This window comes from Acomys minous (assembly GCF_964271855.1).
Source record: "Acomys minous genome assembly, chromosome: 2".
Taxonomy (NCBI): Eukaryota; Metazoa; Chordata; class Mammalia; order Rodentia; family Muridae; genus Acomys; species Acomys minous.
Window position 1 is genome coordinate 65,989,242 of NC_140484.1, and position 20,818 is coordinate 66,010,059.

The following is a 20,818-nucleotide window of genomic DNA, read 5'->3' on the forward strand; positions in this document are numbered from 1 at the left end:
AGAACTGCATTTAGATATGGGAGCCTTTAAAGGGAGACCGTGAGGAACTGGAGAGATGGCTCAGCAGTTAAAGGCACTGGCTGCACTTCCCGAGACCCGAATTTGATTTCTAGTACCCACATGGAAGCTCACAACCTTCTGTCACTCCAGCCCCAGGGAATCTGATGCCCTCTTCTGACTTTTGAGGACATGAGGTATGCACATGGTGAACAGACACGTGTACAGGCAAATCATTCATATAAATAAAGTTTAATAACAACAACAGTAACTGGAGCGGGAGTAAAGGCCTCGGCAGTTAAGAGCACTGGCTGTTCTTCCAGAGGACCCAGGTTCAATTCCCAGCACCCACATGGCAGCTAACAACTGTCTATAATTCCAGATCTGACAGACACCCTTACACAGACAAACACACATGTAAGACACCAATGCACATAAAATAATAAAAATAAATAATTTAAGCCAGGTGGTGGTGGTGAATGCTTTAATCCCAGCATGATGGAGACAGAAGCAGGTAGATCTCTAAGTTCAAGACCAGCCTGGTCTACAGAATGAGTTCCAGAACAGCCAGGACTACTCAGAGAAACCCTGTCTCTTAATTAATTGATTTAATTAAGAATAATAAGTAACAATTTGGGGGATGGAAAGATAGCTCAGTGTTTAAGAGTACTGGCTGCTCTTCCAGAGAACCCGGGTTTGAGTCTTAGCACCCACATAGCAGCTTACAAACAGCTACAACTTCAATCTAGGGGATCTGACACCCTGTTTTGGTCTTTGAGAACACTGAATATATGTAATGGACAGACATGCATGCAGACAAAATGCCCATACACATAAAATAAATATTATTAAAATAATAACTATAATTTAAAAATAAATATTTTGAAAACTAGGGATAGATTTATATAGCTTCAAACAGGGGCCCAGCCCATTGTGGGCTGCACTAATCTGGGCATGTGGTCCTGGAAAGCAGGCTGAGCAAGCCATGGAAAACAAGCAAATAAACTGCCTCTGTTCTTTTCCTTCAGTTTCCTCCCTTCTGCTCCTGCCCAGACTTCCTTTGATGATGGACTGTGATGTGGAACAGAGTCTGAAATAAGCCTGTTCTTTCCTGAGCTGCTTCTGGTCATCATGTTTTGTCACAGCAATAGTAACCCTAACTACGATGTGGGTAATGGCCAAGGAAGGACAGGAAGGGGGAAATTCTCAAGGACAGTGCATTTATTTCTTTTATAATTATTTTATTTATTGTTATGTGTATGAGTATTTTGCTTGTATGTATGTGCACCACATGTGTGCCTAGGACCCAGGGATGGCCAAAGAGAGCATTAGATGGCTCTGAGCCACCATGTGGGTATTGGGAAGCTGGCTTCTCTGGAGGAACTAGGGCTCTTTGCTGCTGATCCCTCTCTAGACCCCTGTGTTCTGTGGGGTTTTTTGTTTGTTTTTTTTGCTTGTTTGTTTGTTGAGACAGGGTTTCTCTGTGTAGCCTTGACTATCCTGGACTTGCTTTGTAGACCAGGCTGGCCTCGAACTCACAGTAATCCTCCTGCTTCTGCCTCCCGAGTGCTGGTGTTAAAGGCGTGCGCCACCACCACCCGGCCTGAGCCCTGTGTTCTATTGCTTGCTTTCCAGGTCAGTTTCCTAGCCAAGGTGACTGGGACAATTCTGTATGTTTATGATTTGCGTCCTTTTCCGTGCTCATTGTACCGTAACTAAAATCTTACCTGAACAAAAGAGAAAAGAAAGAAAGAAAGAAAGAAAGAAAGAAAGAAAGAAAGAGAGCAGGAAAGGGTGGGGAATAGAGTAGGGTCAGGAATGGGGCTGGACACTCCTGCCTGCTCTCAGGATGCCTGGGACACTCTGGTGTTCTACATGGTTTGTCTGGGAGCAGATGGCTTGCAAGAGGTGCCAAGCCTCTCTCCCACCCACCTCTGCTCCTGAGGGCTTGGATGTCATCTGCCTTTCCCATGGCTCTGCTCACTTTCCGTGGTGGATGAAGATATGAGTGCCAGCCTCCGGAAACCGAGCTGGATTAATTTGATCCTCCACCTGGGTGTCTGTGTGTGGGCAGGCTGAGGGGATTGTGCAGGTGGAGTCTGTGCTGAGCTGCTGCTGAGCTGGCCCTGACCTCTACCCGCAGGTGGCCTTGCCTGTCCAAGCTGGGCTCGAGGGAGGGAGGGAGGGAGCAAGTGTGCTGGGCAGAAAGAGGGTCCCAGAGGTTGTAGCTGCCCCAGGTGTGGTCCTTTTGCCCTTGTCTGGCTCTTCCCTGCATACACTGCAAGTGCCAGGATACTGTGAAGGGCATCTCAGCCTAGGCAAGGACAGCTGCACTTCCTAAACCGGCTGCCAAGCCCTGTGGGGCTTCCAGAACATTTGAATGTTTCTGCCTGCTCTTTGTTTATTTCTATCTGGGACAGAATCTATCCTTTCCTGGGCTAGAATTCACTGAGCCCATCTTGATTGAGAGCACTCCTGTAGAGGCAGGAGGCTTCTTCCTGGATTTTTCAGCAGCTTTGTGACATTGGGTATATCCATGACACATGCCAGCATCTCTGGTCCCCGTAAGAGACAAGCGTTCAGCATCTTTGGCTGTCCAGTGTTGTAGATACTAGCCACACAGCTATTTAGGGAAAACTGCATTACATTTTAAAGTGTGTGCATACACAGAGGCCAGAGGAATTCATTAGGCTTTTTACTCTATCACTTTGCACCTTATTTCCTAGAGACAAGAGCTCTGGCAGAATCTAGACTGTAAAGCCCCACTGATCCTCCTGGCCCTGCAGCTCCATCCTCAGAGCTGGAGTTAACGGTGTGTATGGGTGTTTCTCCATGGCTTTAGGGACTAAACTCAGGTCCTCATGCTTGCCAGCGGAGGCATCTATCTCCCCAGCCTCTTTTTTCTTTATTTTTGCACAGTGTCTCGCATATTCCAGGTCAGCCTCCAGTTTGTGTGTAGCTGAATTTATTTTATTTATTTATTTATTTATTTATTTATTGGTTTTTCAAGACAAGGTTCATCTGTGTAGCCTTGGCTATCCTGGACTCACTTTGTAGGCTGGCCTCAAACTCACAACGATCGGGACGACTGCCTCTGCCTCCAAGTTCTGGGATAAAAGGTGTGTGCCACCACGCCCAGCTCTGTAGCCGAATTTAAACTTCTAATCTTTCCTCTTCCACTTCCTGAATGCTGGGATTTCAGGCATAGCTGGTTTATGCAGTGCTAGCTTCCTGTGTGCTCTGCAAGTACTCTATCCCCTTGTCTTTAGAAATGTGCCCTGCACATTTCTGAGCTCAGTAACACACATGACCTAAGGCAAATTGTACTAAACAGCACCAGAGGCAGAACATTAGGACAGAAGGTTCTCCTGGACAGTGCTGGCCTAGCCCCATCTGAGCTTATTCTACTTTATTTACTTACTACTACTGCTACTACCACCACCACCACCATCACCACCTCATCATCATCATCATCATCTTCATCATCATCATCATCATCATCGTGTGTGCTACAGTGTGCGTGTGTGAGTCAGAGTACAACTTCCAGGAGTAGATCCTCTCCTTCGACTGTGGGTTCTGGAGATCTAGATTTCTTTCTTTCTTCCTTTCCTTCTTTCTTTCTTCCCTTTCCATTTTTTGAGACAGGGTTTCTCTGTGTAACCTTGGCTGTCCTAGAACTTACTTTGTAGACCTCCAACTCACAGAGATCCATTTGCATCTGCCTCTCGAGTGCTGGGATTAAAGGTGTGCACTACCACTGCTCAGCATATATTTCCTTTCCTTTCCTTTCTTTCTTTCAAGATTTATTTATTATTTATACAGTATTCTGCCCATATGTGTGCCTGCACACCAGAAGAGGGCACCAGATCACATTATAGATGTTTATGCGCCCCCATGCGGTTGCTGGGAATTGAACTCAGAACCTCTGGAAGAGCAGACAGTGCTCTTAACCTCTGAGCCATCTCTCCAGCTCTTATATTTCCTTTTTTATTCTGACCAAAGAACACTCAAAAACCAATCTAGCCAACTGATAACACCTAGGAAAGGCACTTGATCCTTGCTGCTGTCCACAGAGCTCTCGGCACACACACATGCAGGTCCTGGCTTGTGAAACTGGCCGTCGTGGAGTAGAACTTAATTTTGGACAATACTAACCTCAACTTACTGCCCTCTAGACTTTGTTTTCCAGCTCCTATGCTCTGCTACTTAACCCTTCACACAGCCTTCTGAAGGAAGTATTGTCACCCATCTACACCACCAGATGGGGCCCAGAGACAGGGAGCTGTTTCTCCAAGGTGTGTAATTAAAGAAAGCACCAGGCTAGGATTCTAACTCAAATCTTTCTCGAGGCTCTCTAAGGCTACTTCCTTAGACCTGGGCCAGGTGACCAGATGGCTCCTGAAAGTCTGCACTTCATTACAGAAATTCTTGATGTTCTCCTGGGGACAGATGGTGAGTGAGTTTGGGGGCAGGGCACTAGGGAGATGGGCCAGGGCTGAGGGGACAGGGAAGCTTTTGAGCTAGACCGTAGCTGATGACCTAGGGAGGGGGTGGGACCTGGTAGTTAACAGAAAGAGAATAACCTGCCTCATATCTGGGGTGGGTGAGATGGTCCGAGTTACCTGGTGGACCCATCGGCTTAGGACACTGCCAAGGAGACCAGTATTAACGTCTCTCCCTCCTCCCACAGGACTTCTTTATTTTTTAAGATTTATTTATTTATTATTATGTATACAGTGCTCTATTTGCATATATAGCTGAATGCCAGAGCCAGAAGAGGGCATCAGATCACATATAGATGGTTGTGAGCCATCTATGTGGCTCACATGTTGTGGTTGTTCGGAATTGGACTCAGGACCTCTGGAAGAGCAAGCAGTCAGTGCTCTTAACCTCTGAGCCGTCTCTCTAGGCCCCCCCCCCTTTTGTTATTGTTTGAGATAGGGTTTCTCTGTGTAGCCTTGGCTGCCCTGGACTCACTTTGTAGATCAGGCTAGCTTCGAACTCACAGAGATCCGCATGCCTCTGTCTCCCAAGTGCTGGGATTATAGGCCTGTATCACTTCGCCCTTACCTGCCTGACATATTTATAGTCTTCCTAGCCTCAACTGGCCCTCAACTGGCCTTTGTGCCAGCATCTCCCAGCATCTCCCAAGGATGAAGAGGCTATTGAAGTACATGGACCGGCTTCCTATAAAACCATCCTATGAATGCCATCTGGTTCTTTAGGTTCAGTTTAGACAAGAGGTGGGGTGGCTAATCATCTTGAAGGTATTCAGGACATGGTGCTTTCAGTGCTAAATTGGGATGTCCCTGGTATGGCTGGTAAACAGGGAGTTGTCACCCTACTGAGTGACCATCCAAGAAACCCTAGCTTTCAAAATGATGCTGGTCCCATGGACATAAGAAACGGAAGCTATTTCACAAATACTACCAGGGGAGAGTGTGGTTTTCCATCTGTGTTGGCCAGGTGGGCAAGAGAAACTGATCCTTGGAAATCATTGCAATAAGACATGCACACTGTGTGGCCTTTGTGGCTCTAAGGCCTACCACCTTCAGAGGAAGACCTGTGGCAAATGTGGCTGCTCTGCCAAGCTCAAGAGGAAGTATACCTGGAGTGCCAGGGCCAAAAGACAAAACACTAACAAGACTGAGAGGATGAGGCACCTAAAAATCGCCTATCACAGATTCGGACACAGATTCCATGAAGGGACAACACTTAAACCCAAGAGGGCAGCTTTGCAGCATCCAGTTCATATTGAGGACTTTAGCAATCAGTCATAAAATAAATGGTTTGGTTTCAAAAACAAAACAAAACAAAACAAAAAACCACAGATGTCAGAGGATTGGGAATTCAAAACTTGCCTGGGGCACATCGTAAGACAGTTCCTGTCTCAAAACAATAATGAAAAGGACTGGGTTTGGGGCAAGGGCTGGAGGGATGGCTTACCTGTTGCAGCCACGTGGTGGTTGTGCAAGCCAAGTCCTCAGAGGCAGGCAGCTCGCTGAGTTCAAGGCCTCCCCGATCTACAGAGTGAAACCCTGTCTCAAAAAGCCAAAACAAACAAACTAAACAAAACCAAAACCCCAGACCACTTCTACTCTTGCAGAGGACCCAGGTTGGGTTTCCAGCATCCACATAGCTGCTCACATCCAGCTGTCATTCCAATACCAGACAATGTGACAATTTCTTTTGACCTCCACAAGTGCCAAGGACACTTGTGGTATGCAGCCAAAACACCATATGCATATTTTTTTAAGTTAAAAAAGATAGTAGGGAGTGTTGGATCTGTAGCTCAGTTGATAGAGTGCTTGCCAACATGCATGAAGCAGTGGGCTCAATCCCTCACTGGGTGCACATCTATGATCCCAGCACTCCGGAAGTGGTGTTAGGAAGATCAGAAGTTCAAGGTTATCCTTGCTTATAAATCAAGTTTAAGACCAGCCTGGGATTTATGAGAGCTTGTCTTGACAAAAAGGAAAATTCCCAAATATTTGAGAGCTCAGGACTTCTCAATCAATAATGCACAGTTGCTGAAAATGGGGGAAATGGGTGGGGTCACCAGCTTCCGGAGAAGAAAGCCGGGTCTGAGAGACTACAGTGCTGGGGAGTTACTATCCTCAGAGGCTCTGGACGTACCCAGAAATCTCAGAGGAGCAAAAAGCACAGGGAGACTGCCTGCCCAAGAGCTGGCGACCTGAGATCACTTTTCCCTAGAGCAGCGGTTCTCAACCTGCCTAATCCTGCGGCCCTTTAACACAGTTCCTCATGTTGTGGTGACCCTCCCCGACCCCAACCATAAAATTGTTTTTGTTGCTTTTTCATAACTTTAACTTTGCTACTGTTAAGAATTGTAATATAAACATCTGATACGAAGGATATCTGATATGTGACTCCTCAAAAGGGTCAAGGCCCACAGGTAGAGAGCCACTGCCCTAAAAGAGGGTGTGCTCTGATTAGGAGTCGGGGGTGGGGGTGGGGGGGGAGGGCACATAAAGGATAACAGAGTTCGCTGGAGGAATTCAGAGTGGCTTCCTCTATCAGAGGAAATGCTGGAGAGCCAGGTTAGAGGGGAGCTCTCCAAAGGCCTCAGGAGCAGAACCACTCGGGCCATCCCTCTAGCTTGCTCCCCTTTCCTGTCCCCCTCGCCCCCCCCCCCCCCCCCCCGACTCAGCTCTGGCCACCTTGAGGCTTTATACAGCTTTACAGATTTCTGGAATCTAATTGGCTTAGTTTGAGCCAAGCATCTACCACTGAAATGAGAAGTGGATGGTCTTTTGAGAGACGCATTGAGAGGTGCAAGGCAAGGACCATGTCTTATCCATTCAACAGTGCCAAATGCAACAGGCCCTCACAGACTCGGACACTTGGTTAATGTGTGGGCACACGGAGCCACCCTCTGTAGCCTCCAACTCTTCCTGCTCTGTGCCAGGCTGTGCCTAGGACTTAATTTTGTCCTCTATGAGTGTCTCTCAGGGCCTGCCCCTGCTGAGAAATACACTGAGGACGGGATCACCTGGTTGGCAGAACCACAGAGCCTAGAGGGAAAGGTCAGCCCTGGCCCATGGTGCAGAATCCAGACATCCAGAGCTCAGATAAGGGATCAAGCTGACGGACAAGAAGGTTGGTACTCTACCACATTCTCCACTCTGTTTTTCCGGGTTCTTCCTTCTCTGGGTACATATTGCCTTCATCTAGAACTTTCCACAGAAACTTGGAAGTAACAGGATCTAACAGGCCACCAGTGGCTACCTCTTGTTCATGCAGAGTGGGAAATTGAGACCTAGGAAGAGGACGTGTTTTCTTCAAAACCATTGCTTATTTCTGACAGGCCTCCTCAGTCTCAGTTTGGGGTTCTTCATCTTGCATGGTCCTCGGTTGCTACAGTGGGATGTTGGAGACGCCAGCTTAAGTCTGTTTCATTTGTAGACAGTTATGAATTGGGTAGATGGGTCTGCAGATACAAGCATGTGGGAGTGGCCTTGTTAGGACTTCCTTATATATTTAGGGACTCCCTGACTAAAGCCTGATATGTTAATTACTTGCCTCACTGTTGTGATAAAATAGCTGACAAAATTAATGTAGGGAAAGAGGTTTGTTTTTAGCATACAGTTCCAGGGCATATAGGCCATCAGGGTAGGGAGGGTACAGTTGCAGGTATAGTATGGTGTGTGTGTGTGTGTGTGTGTGTGTGTGTGTGTGTGTGTATGAGTTCTTTCCTTCCACCATTATGTAGGTTCTGGGGCTCAAATGCTGGTTTGTGTGGCAGATGCCTTTATTAACTCGAGCTGTCCACAGCCTAGACAGTATTCTCACCAGCACTTCCCAGGTGGTAACTAGCAAGTGCATCTGCAGGATTTTGTTTGCTTCCTTCTTAACACAGTGACTGGGTTCCTTTACTCCTATTTCCTGGTTCCCAGTCCCAGGCCCTGGGGATTCTGCAGTGCGTTGGTTACTGTTCTCTCTCTCGGACATCACCACCTACCAGCACAGTGAGGCATACCAAGTCTCTGTCTGCCCTGTGCTGGGTAGTGACTGCAAGCACGGCACTTGGGTTATACAGTTCTCTCCAGGCACTCAGAAGGGTTTTCTAAAGGAGACATTTAAGCTGCGCCCCCCCCCCCAACAATGGGCAGCCTTGTCCCAGACTGAAAACTCTTTTAAAGGGTCAAGTTGCATAGACTGTGACTCTTAACTTCCCCTCTCATGCCAGCAAGACACCCTGTGCTTATTCCTAGGGAGCAGCTACTGTTTCTCTACTTCTCCCGCACACCTAATTTGGAACTTTTGGAGAGGTCTTGTAGGTGATCCAGGCTGTAATACAACCAAATTGCATCTGTTTGTCATTGAGACCCAATGCCCCCAGCTCTGTCGACCACAGTGAGCTGGCCACAGCAAATGTTCCTAACAAGGAAATGTTTGTCTTGGAATCAAATGCCTCCCAGACTTGTTTGTATGGAGACCAGATTAACCAGACAGACCTCTGTGCCTCCTGATACAAGCTGAAGAGTGCTGCACTAAGGGACCACAGCAGGCAGAAGGCAGTCTTGCAAAGAGAGCACCCACATGATCAAGAAAGCGCATGTGAACACATGAACAAATGAACACATACACTCACACAGATGAAGGAAATTCTTCCTACATTTTTGGTCTCCCCAGATCCATGCTGTGGCACTTCCTGGCTGCTGCTTTAAAGAAATGTAACCTATCTGGCCTGATGTTGTCTTTCTTTCCTGAGACTTTATGGACCTGTAGGAAACAGATTCTGAGCTAAGAAAAGTTAACTTGGTTTCAGATTTATTAGGGGGAAAGAAATCAGTGTGGATGCAAAAGATAAAGAAGAAAAAGAAGAAGGGGAAGGGGAAGAAAGAAGGAGGAAGAAGTGGAGGAGGAGGAGGAGGAGAAGAGGAGGAGGAGGAGGAAGAAGAAGAAGAAGGAGAAGAAAAAGAAGAAGAAGAAGAAGAAGAAGAAGAAGAAGAAGAAGAAGAAGAAGAAGAAGAAGAAGAAAGCAAGGAAGTGAATGTGTGCTTTTCTCCAGGAGGGAGACAAGGCTGAGCACCAGGATGTTAGGATATGGATCACATCTCCAAGAAAACATTGTGCAGCAGGAAACCAAAGACTCACACTGTTCCTAGAATCATCCTTAGGGTGGTGTGCATGAAGGGACCACCATTTCTGAAGACATACCATAAAAACATCATTGTAAATGTTTAGAAAGTGTAAACAATGGGCTAGAGAGATGACTCAGGGTTAAGAGTACGTAATGCTCTTGCAGAGGACTGGAGTTTGATTCCCAGCACTCATTTATTTGATGGCTCACAACCGTCTGTAACTCAGGGTAGCTGATGCTCTTCCAACCCCTACAGGCACTGCACTCATATGCACCCAATACACATAACCAAGCCATCTAAAACATGAATAATTAACAAAATGCTCAGCACAGTGGTGTGCCTTTAATTCCAGCACAAAGGAAGCAGAGGCAAGTGGATTTCTATGAGTCAAGGCCAGCCTGGTCCATGTAGTGAGTTCTAGGCCAGCCAAGGCTAAATGTTAGACCTTGACTCAAAAAGTAAAGTCACAGCCAGGCATGGTGGCTCATAACTTTAATTCCAGCACTGGAGAGGCAGAGGCAGGGGGATCATTGTGAGTTTGAGGCCAGTTTGGTGTACAAAGAGAGTCCAGGACATCCAAGGCGACACAGAGAAACCTTGTATTAAAACAGCAACAACAACAACAACAACAACAAAACAAAACACAAAAAGGAAGAAAAAAGAAAAAATCTAAAGTCATAATAAAATTAATTTTTTAAAAATGTGAGAGCTGAGCCGGGCGGTGGTGGCACACGCCTTTAATCCCAGCACTCGGGAGGCAGAGGTAGGCGGATCACTGTAAGTTCGAGTTTAGACTGGTCTACAGAGTTAGTCCAGGACAGCCAAGGCTACACAGAGAAACCCTGTCTTGAAAAACCAAAAAAAAAAAAAAAAAAAAAAAAAAAAAAAAAAAAAAAAAAAAAAAAAAAAACCAAAAAAAAAAGAAAAAAAAGAAAAGAAAAGAAAAAAAAAGAAAAAAAGAAAAAAGTGAATAAGCAAAAGATGGGTGAGAGATCACCCTCATTTTCAGAGCCTATAAATAACACTGTTATTGCCTATGTGAATATCCTTCCAGACTTTTCTATCAAGGAACAAGCCTGTATAATCCTGCCCCCCCCCACAAATCAGACCATACTTATCTGGAAACCTATGTTTCTTCATTGCACATTTCCAAACCACCTTTCCACAGCAAGAACATTCTTTGACTTCTTCCTCAATATTTTTAACAGCTGCAGACTATTTCTTCCCCGAAAACACATGGAAACTTGACTATAATTAGCATGAATGCAATTTTCAGTGTTTCATGCTAGCAAAACACTAGAAGGAGTATCCTTTTGCCAAATCTTTGCTTGAATAAAATGCAAACACACCGTTTGGAAACACACCGTAATGGAGGGAGCATATCTCTGTGAGTGTTCTGATGCCCGGTCCCAACGATCAGGGTTCAACCAGCCAGGTCATCTGCAATCGGTGGCCTGATTCCTGCCTTCCTGAAGTCATCACAAAAATCACTATAAAAAGTAAGACAGGCTGGTGAGATGGCAGAGGAGGAAAACTACTTGCTGTGAGAGCTTGACAACCCGGGTCTGATCTTTGAAATCCACAGGGAAGGGGAGAACCAACTTCCAAAAGTTGTCCTTTGACATTCTTTCCACATACATGTTGTGACATACATCCTCCTGCACTGCACACACCAGACACAATACACATACAGCCACAAACACAGACAACACAACACGTGGAGAAAAAAAAAAACGAAACCAAAAAACAAAAAACCTCACACAACACACACATACACACAGACGTCTCTACACAAACACACACAACACACAGAGACACAGGAAGGCAGTTAACCAGATTCTAGGGTCTCAGAAGTCTGTCAGCTGAGAAATAAATACTTTCTCTTCTCTCCCCTTCCCTCCCTGGGCCCCCCTCTCAGAACTCTATGTAGACCCAGCTGGCCTCACATGAACAGAGATTGAAGGTGTGCGCCACTACGACCAGCTGCATTTTCCATCCTTTCCTAGCACACCTGCAGAGGATGGTCAGAATCTTGTAAGAGACTGCTGGTATCTAAAGGAACTCACATAGTGTGTGTTTGCCCATGCCTACACAGGTGGAAGCCAGGCCAGTATTAGGGTGTGTGTGTGTGTGTGTGTGTGTGTGTGTGTGTGTGTGTGTGGAAGCCAGGCCAGTATTAGGGTGTGTGTGTGTGTGTGTGTGTGTGTGTGTGTGTGTGTGTGTGTGTGTGTGGAAGCCAGGCCAGTATTAGGGTGTGTGTGTGTGTGTGTGTGTGTGTGTGTGTGTGTGTGCGCGTGCACGCGCCATGGCACACATGGGAAGTCACAGAATGGCTTATGGGAGTTGGTTATCTCTTTCCACCACATGACTCCTAGCAAATGGACTCAGTCAGGTCTTCAGCAGCTGAGCCATCTGCCCAGACCCTCAGTCCCAACATTTGGGCATGACTTGGTGACCAGCAAGCTGCAGGGACCCTCCAGTCCCTCCGCAGCCCTGGGATGACCAGATGCACATGAGCACACCTAGCTTTTCACCTGGGTGCTGGGGATCTACACTGGGGTCCTTGTGCTTGACACCAAACACTTTACCCATGGAGCCCTCTTGACCGCTTGTTAAAATATAAAACACTATCACTGCGTGTGCGCATGATTTGTGGACCCGAGTGCCACGGCATGTCTGGAGACCGCTCTTTCTGTCTTCCTTTGTGTGGATTATGGGGACTGAACTTTATAAGCAAAAGCTTTTCGCTGCTGAGCCATCTCACTAGCCTTTTAAAAAACCTCCTTAGGAAAGCTATTTTGCTAAGGTAATTAGTGTCACCTGCCCCACTGTCCGGCATTTAAAAATCTATATCCCAACTATTTAGGGATGAATTTCCCATTTTATGTTTTGACACTACTCCAGAAATACCCGCCACAACATTTAATCATGTTTTCCCTGAATTGTGAGTAGGTGAGAAGAATTCAAGCCTTTTCTCCAAATGGTTGGAGTTTGGAAACCACATCACTCAATGCAACAGCTCATTTGCTGGCCCTGTTCTGAGAGCCCAGGTGTCCTACAATACCAAGTTCTGCATCTCAGTTGTTGGTGATGTGGGTGGAACAATCACGTCAAGCCAAAGTGGCCCTTCGGGGTACGTGCTGTCAGCAGCTTCAGCTTTCTCCGCTATGGGAATTTCTCTATAGAGCTTGGTTCTCACCACACCTTCCTTGAAATCAACACAAACATTTGACCGAGTTGTGTTCTTAGATTCCTCTTGAAGCCAGACAGGTCCCTATGGAGACTGAGGATAAGTTTCAATGCCCTTTAAAAACTATCTACACTATGGGCTACAGAGATGGCTCAGCAGTTAGCAGTAGCTGCTGCCCTTACCAAAGAATCACTTTGGTTCCTAGTGCCCGCACTGCAGGCTCCCGATCATCTGTAAATCCAGCTCCAGGGGACCTGATGTCCTCTGCTGGACAAATGCACATGCAGGCACACACACATACACACACAAATAAAAATAAAAAGTCTTAGAAAAAAATTAAACATACCTAATAAGCAGGAACTTGCTGATGCTGAGACGGACACTAAAATAATGCATCATGATTAAATAGGCTTTTATTGTCACATTTAACTGCTTTGTCAGATATACACTGTATATTTCAGTATGGCATAAAAATAAGAATATTTTCCTGAATGTCAAAATCTGAACAGAGGAGATGGCGATGGCACTTTAAAAAACTGGAACTCATACCGTGCTGAAGCTGATAGTAGGTAGCGGATAAAAGCTGGAACGTACTGCAGATAAAGTGACCCTCAGCATTCTAAACAAACGGCAGTGGTGTGAGCCCAGAAAATCCAGGACAGCAGTTACAATGCAGACCCTGGGGCGAAACCAAAGCAGGGCAATCCAGAATCTTATTTCTAAGCCTGTATCCACTGTCTGAGACTGGGAGCTGGAGCTCATGAGTAAACATCGCTATAAAATGAAATGAATCCTTTGGAACCAGATTTTAAGCCTTTTAATGGCATGTTCATCCTTACATGTATTAACTAGTCCAAAGAAAGGCAGTTCAGCCACAAGCATCATGGGCTGATTGACAGCCATAAATGGTAGATCTTGCCACTTCCAATCCAGTAGCCCAACATATTAAAAAATGTTTTTTAGTGGTTTCACACATTCTGGTCAGAACTAGAAAACAAGCAGTAATTAAATAAAAGCATAAGTGCATCCCAATGGTCTCCACACACTTGCATTTCCCCCCAAATGGCAACTTTAAAAAAAGGTAGCCAGACAAGGAGGCATATGCCTTTAATCCCAGGCCTGGGGAGGCAGAGGCAGGTAGATCTCTGTGAGTTCGAGGCCAGTCCAGGGAAGCCAGGGCTACATAGTAACCCTGTCTCCAAAAACCAAAAACCAAAAACCAAAACAAAACAAAAAGAAAGCTATGCTTATTCTGAGTTGCAGTGGATCTTTATTTGCCAAGAGTCCTGGTTATGATCTTAAACATGTCTTGCCTCCACAGGTCTAGCCTAGGATCTGCCAGCTCTAATTGTGTTACATTCTTTACACAGGAACTCAGCTCAATCCACTGTGTCTGGGATTTGCTTACCAGCCTCAAGCCTGGCCATCTCCTTTCTGCTACCCACTGTTGTGTGGCCTCCCTCAGAGACCCGAGAAGAGAGGCCAGCCATGCTGCTACAGCAGAGTTGCTGCCCTATACCAAATGACAAGGAACTGCCTTTAGGACATTGATTTGGCTGAGCACTCACCACGGATTAGTGTTTCTACATTTTTAAAAAGGCAACCATTTTAAGTGACAATACACATCAGGCTAGAAGAAGAAAGTTGAAACAAAGCCCTCTCTTCCCATCTTCCAAAGCCATGTAGATGAGAAGAGGAATGAATGTCTGACTTGTTCCAATTAGGCTTCTTGGAATTAACAAAATTTATTTTCTGGCAAAGATGAATTTGGCTCATCATAGAAAGTTCTTCCAAGGCTGCTGCTAAACTCATTTCCCTTTGAAAAAGCGAACTTCAAGGCATGGTAGTGCAGAGGTAAGTTTCTGACTTAGAGAGCATTATAGACTAATTGTGCTTGGCCTCTCATCTCCAACTCATCTTAAAGAACAGGCTACACTGAGGAGCTTCACTCTGCCTAGTTTACTAGTACATCCATGAATCGCACCACAATTAGGACAATTTGATTATCATAATGATTCTGTTGTGAGCCCGTGCACTGCACCCAGAAGTGAGAACCAACGGACAGAGGATTCTGGGAATTTTGTGCACACGATGCTCCATTCAGGAGCCACGGCATCTGAGAAAGCAGTTCTCTCCACAGATTAAGTCCTCAACAAACACTCAATAAGCCATTAAGAAAAGCAGTGCCAAGTGGAGAGTGTCACTTGTTTACTTAAATCTGGGAGGTCTGAGTGTTCCTGGGGTCCTCATCAGGATGTGTCACGGGATGTGAATTCTTTGAATGTGAGTATTCGCTACGAGGGGACTCTGCAGGGTCAATCAAATTTTCATAATCACTGTCATCTGACTCCTCCCCACTGTCTCCAGCTGCACTCTGGGAAGGAAGAAGATCTGTTCCACTTCCGGTGAACTTCAGTCCAGCACTGGTTGAAGCATAGTTGGAAGAGCCCACAGCCTGAGGCCGAGGCATGAAGACACTCCTTTCCATTCGAGAATGGCTCAGAGTACTTTCTTGATTGTTTGGGTGGAAATCAGAGTAAGGGGGAGGAGGATCAGAGGGCTCGGGGTCTGCTAGAGTACTTCTTCCCTCGGCTGAGAACCCAGAATAGGACATCCGAGGGCTGAACGCGGGCTCCAGACTTTCGGATGGCATCTGTCTGCTTAACAGGGCCTGCTGTAATCCTGCGTGGAAACAGGAGGAATGTTTTAATAAGTTCCATGTCTTCACAGCTTTTTACTCCCACTCATTAAAAGAATGTTCTGGAAATGAGCAGCAATGCTGTGAAATGATCATTGCTAATATTTTACAAAGGATTTCTTTATACATTAATTTCTTTGCATCTCAAGTATCAGGCCAACCACAGTTACACAGCAAGACCCTGTTTCAAAAACAAAAAAGAAACCCGACTTAAAAATCCAGGCAATCTGACTAGAGGTGCAGCCTCAAGATGTAGAACATAACTTTGTTACTCCAAATTCTGGGATATTTTGTCTGTTGCCCACTGTACTTAAAAAAAAAAATTGGGAGTACCAGCTGACACTAAAAGCCATCCTCAATACTGTTACAAGTCACATGAACACAGAACATTCCTTAGACAATATCCTATCAAATGCCATATTGCTCTTCTTTTAATGTGTTTTTGTGTCACTGTCTACCATTTGCATAAAAGTGCCCAAGGAGGCCAGAAGAGGGCACTGGATCCTTTGGAAAGTGAATTTACATGCAGTTGTGAGCTGCCCTACATGGGTGCTGGGAACCAAACTTAGTCCTCTGCAGGAGCAGCAAGTTCTCTTAACTCCTAAGCCATCTTTCTAGCCCCCAAGAATTTCGTTTTGAGAAACATGATATTGTCAATACACACAAAAAACTGTCCTAAATTTCTTAGATCTGTTCTAACTTTTACTTCAGCATTTCTCTTTGGTCAGAAACTTGAGGAATTCCATGAAAACAGCACTTCTCATTAGGAAATGCTTAAAGACAAGGGAATGCCCCCTGTCCTTCATGCGAACCTGGTGCTTGCTTAGTAGTGTAGGATTCATGCCAAACTGAAGATATGGCTCAGTGGGTAAAGAGCTTGCCTAACACACATAAAGCCTGGGATTCAGGCCCCAGCACTACATACAAGTGTGGTGGCACTTGAGAGGAAAAATCCCAGCACATGAGAGGAAAAATCAGGGAGGACCAGAAATTTTAGATCATCTTCAACTGCAGAGAAAGTTCAAGGCCAGTTGGGTGTATTGGCAAAGCAAAAACAGGCAGATCTCTGTGAGTTTGAGGCCAGCCTGGTCTACAGAGCGAGTTCCAGGACATCCAGGGCTACATGGAGAAACCGTCTCAAAAAACCCAAAAATGAAAAATCAAAACAAAACAAAAGAAAGAAAATTAGGTCAAGGCCAGTCTAGGATATATGAGACCCTTCCTTAAAATTTTGGGGATTAGGAGAGGGTTTTCAAAATGGCTTCATGTCACTTAATGGATAATTTGATAATAAAGTAATGAATAGTTTAGCCAGGTAGTAAGACCTAGCTACACTGAGCTGCGCATGGTAGCAGCTGCCTTTAATCTCAGCAGCGGCAGGCAGATCTCTGTGAGTTAGAGGCTGGCCTGATCTACACAACAGAGTTTGAGGCCTGCCTGGACCATGCAGCAAATTCAAAGCCTACCTGGGAAACTTAAGAACATTGTCTCAAAAACAAAAACTAAGGCCAGTGAGACGGTACAGCAGATTAAGGCACAGGTCTCCAAACCCAACAACTTGAGTTCAATCCCTGAGACCCACACAGTCGAAGAAGAGAACTAACTTTTGCAAACTGACCTCTCACTGGTACTCACAATAAATAAAAACAAATAACTAGACAGATATATGAATGAATGAACAGAAACAAAACAAAAGAAAAAAACAAAAACCAAAAAGCAAAGCTGGGCATGGGAAGCATATGACTTTAATCCCAACACTCAGGAGGTAGAGTCATGTGGATCTCATGGGAAAAGCAACCCTGATCAAGTATGGTAGCATACACCTGTAGTCCTAGTACTTGGGGGGCTCGGGGGAGATCTCGTTAGAGGACAGTGTGGTCTACATAGTAAGTTTTAAGCCTACCCAGGATACATAGTAAGTCAGTGTATAAAATATAAAATTAAAATAAATACAAAAAGGGGGCTGGGGTATAGCTCAGTGGTGGAGTCTTGCCTAGCACGTGGGATCCCAGTGTCAATCCACAGTATCATGCCCCAGGGAACAAAGCCACCCTCTGATACTGGATGGTAGATGGGTCAGAAGCTTACTTCTTTCTTGTTCCTTTTCATTTTTCTTCTGAGTGATTTGTCTTCTCAATTCATTCACCTCTGCCTGACAAGATTCAACAACTCGCTCACTCTTTTCTACATCTGCACATACTGCCTGAGGGGGAAAAAGAACACAAGAAGAAAGATTAGCTTCAATCCCAGGAAAAAAATGGGCTTGTAATGAAGAGATGGACCAGCACTTAAGAGCGCTGACCGCTCTTCCAGAGGACCCAGATACGAATCCCAGCAGGATCACAACCACCCAAGAGATCCACACCTTCTTCTGGCTTCCAAGCTCACCAGGCACGGAAGTTATCAAAGTTAAATGCAGAAAGAAAATGTAGAGCATTCTTGAGTGCTCATAAAAGCAGGGCTGTGTTTCCCCACTTCCCTTTATAAGACAAGATCCCCTCTATATAGGCCAAGTTGGCCTCAAATTTAAGATCTGCCCCCAAAAGCCTCTTGAGCACTAGGATTACAAGTGTATGCTACCATGTCTGATAAGGATTGCTTTTCTTCTCTGTTCTTGTAGGCAAGCAGGTACATACACATGTGGAAGCCGGAAGTCAACCCTGAGTGTCTTTCCTTAAGAACTAACCACCATTTAAAACTTTAAAAAAATGTTGTCTATGTGTTGGGTTACACACACAAAGATGAGAGGAAGGCATCAGGTGTCCCCTCTACCACCTTCTGCTTTATTCCTTTGAGAAAGCGTCTTTCCATAACATGGAGTTCATGAGTTTTTTTGGTTAGCCCGGAAGCTAAGCTTCTAATACTGTCTGCCCACACAGTGCCAGGGGCACAGGCATGCACAGGACCATGCCCAGCTTGTTACATGGACCCTGGGATCTGAACTCTAGGCCTCATGCTTAAACACACTCTAACCACTGAGCCACTTCTGCAGCTTGATTTTTTTTTGGTGGGGGGGAGGGCTGTGTCCTAAAATCTATATTATATTAATCAACACAATGAAGAATCAGTTTTAGTCATCTTTTAAAAAAAATTATCACTAGGGGTTAGGGAGATGGCTCAGTGATTAAGAGGAGGACTGCTCTTGCAGAGGACCTGAGTTTGGTTCCTAGCACCCATGTTGGGTGACTCAGAACTGCCTGTAACTTGAGCTCACTGGAATTATCTGGCCTGTGTGGGTACTTGCATTCACATGCACATACCCATACACATACCTAATAAGTTAAAAATTAGTAAGTGTAGAATTAGCATGTATGTGTGTGTTTGGGGGTGTGGGTATGTGCCATGAGCACATGTGAAGGTCAGAGGGAATCTTTGTGGAGTCAGTCTTCTCCTTCCACCTTTACAAGCTCCAGCTCCAGGGACTCTGATGCCCTTTTCTGGCCTCCCTGGGCACTTCATGTATATGGCACACATCCATACACACAAGTAGAACAGCCATACAGGTAGGTAAAATAGCTAGATGAATAAAATAAAACATTAAAAAACATAAGGCAGACTTATTTAACTGAAAATAATTATGATAAGGGAAATCTAGAAAAGAAAGTAAGTTTCAGAGTCAAGGTTTGAACATATGGAATTCAACTACCAATAACCACTCTGAGAGCAGGCACTCTTTAAGCAGCAAGGTAGCGTGCGACACCATTTAAAGCCATTTGGCTGCTGCTAACGGTATGAACGGCCATGGTCAGGAATTCAGGACAAAACCCTGTTTTTCACTGCACATTCCACGCGTAGCAGAAATACCAAGAGCTTCCTGAAAAGAAGTTTGGCAGCAGTGAGTGTGAACAGCGCTCCCTGCACTTCTGAGAGTGGGATGCACATAGGCCCTGGAGACTGTCCTGCCAGGCTTTGCCCTTTTACCCAGGCTTCCCCGTTTTGGAGGCTGCCTTCACTCCTCCTCTCTCTATCCTCTGGGCTCTTCCCCAGGCCCAGCAGAGTTCCAGCTTTGCCACTTTCCTCCTCATTCACAAACGTAAGTACAGTGGGCAGCGCTGTCAGTGCGTAGCTGGCAGCTGGAGGTGATGGCGTCAATACCGGCTGCATGACTGACCAGGAAGAACCAGGTCCCACTGTGATCCTCTCCCGCTCCACAGTGGCGGCTGCGGGCAAAGGGAACAAACTAGATGAAACAGAGCTACTCGGCGGCCAGCTCTGGACATTGTCCCCCTTAGAATACAACTGACAGGGAAACTGCGACCTTGGCACCCCTCTTCAAACTCACTTTTGAAGATACACTCCCAGAAAAAGCACGGCTGCAAAGGGGTCCCGAGTGCCCTAGGAAGCAGCATTAATTAATAAGTACCACAGGGCCTCTCCCGCGGCACAGGATGCAGCATTTGGAGGTTGGCATCTGACATTATCTTAGACATTCTGACTTTTGAACCACTGCCCACTCATCTGTCAGTTAAAGATAAGTGTTTGTTTTTTTTTTAAAGTAGCACTTGAGCAATATGAACAAGCTGGAAATATCAGTTACCTGTACTTTCTCCTGAAGTGCATTATAAACCTGATAAATTGCCCTGATGTCCTTCATGACTCCATCTTTGTCAAAAAAGTCAGTACTAGAAGACAGAAAAAAGATGTCAGAGTTATTAAAACATGAGAGGTATTTTTGTTATCACTTCTACCATACAGTATTAATTACATACTGTGACTCAAAGGTGACAACATCTAAGCAATAAAATTCTAGAGTTATAGAAAAGAAATAAAAAATATGTTACTAATTAAAAACAAAACATTTTAGCCGGGCGTGGTGGCACATGCCTTTAATCCCAGCACTCCGGAGGCAGAGGCAGGCGGATCTCTGTGAGTTCAAGGCCAGCCTGGTCTACAAAGCAAGTCCAGGACAGCCAAGGCTACAGGGAGAGACCCTGTCTCAAAAACCCAAACCAAACCAAACATTTTTCAGTGACTATACCTATCTTTAGGAAAAAAAAAAAAAAAGACTTGGCTGGTCTGAAACTCACTATGAAGTTCCAGTCTGGCTATTTTTCTTTTTTAAACTGAAGGAAAGCAGCTAGAGAAATGGCTTAGAGGTTAAAAGCACTGCTGCTCTTGCAGAGGACCTGGGCTCAGTTCCCAGCAGCCACGCCACAAATCACAGCATCCGTGACTCTGGAGCATCAAGTGCTCTCTTCTGCTCTCCTCGGGCACCACACACACAGAGCACATACATACACCCAGGAAAATATTTACATGCATGAAATAAAAAAAAATTTTTTTCTTTTTGTTTTGAGACAGGGTTTCTCTTATACTCCTGGCTGT

At 45.4% G+C, this 20,818-nt stretch overlaps 1 protein-coding gene across 1 annotated transcript in view; it reads right to left on the minus strand.

Annotated features, from left to right (window-relative positions):
- Window positions 1-13,183: 13,183 nt before the first annotated feature.
- The window catches only part of ABRAXAS2 (abraxas 2, BRISC complex subunit), a 42,145-nt gene continuing 34,510 nt past the window's right edge, over window positions 13,184-20,818 (minus strand). The window contains exons 7-9 of the mRNA XM_084772721.1: window positions 20,031-20,115; window positions 17,582-17,696; window positions 13,184-15,477 (exon numbers count right to left, since the gene is read on the minus strand). Coding sequence (XP_084628847.1) covers window positions 15,008-15,477; window positions 17,582-17,696; window positions 20,031-20,115 — 670 coding nt within the window. The 3' untranslated portion in view covers window positions 13,184-15,007. The remainder of the gene's footprint in view (window positions 15,478-17,581; window positions 17,697-20,030; window positions 20,116-20,818) is intronic.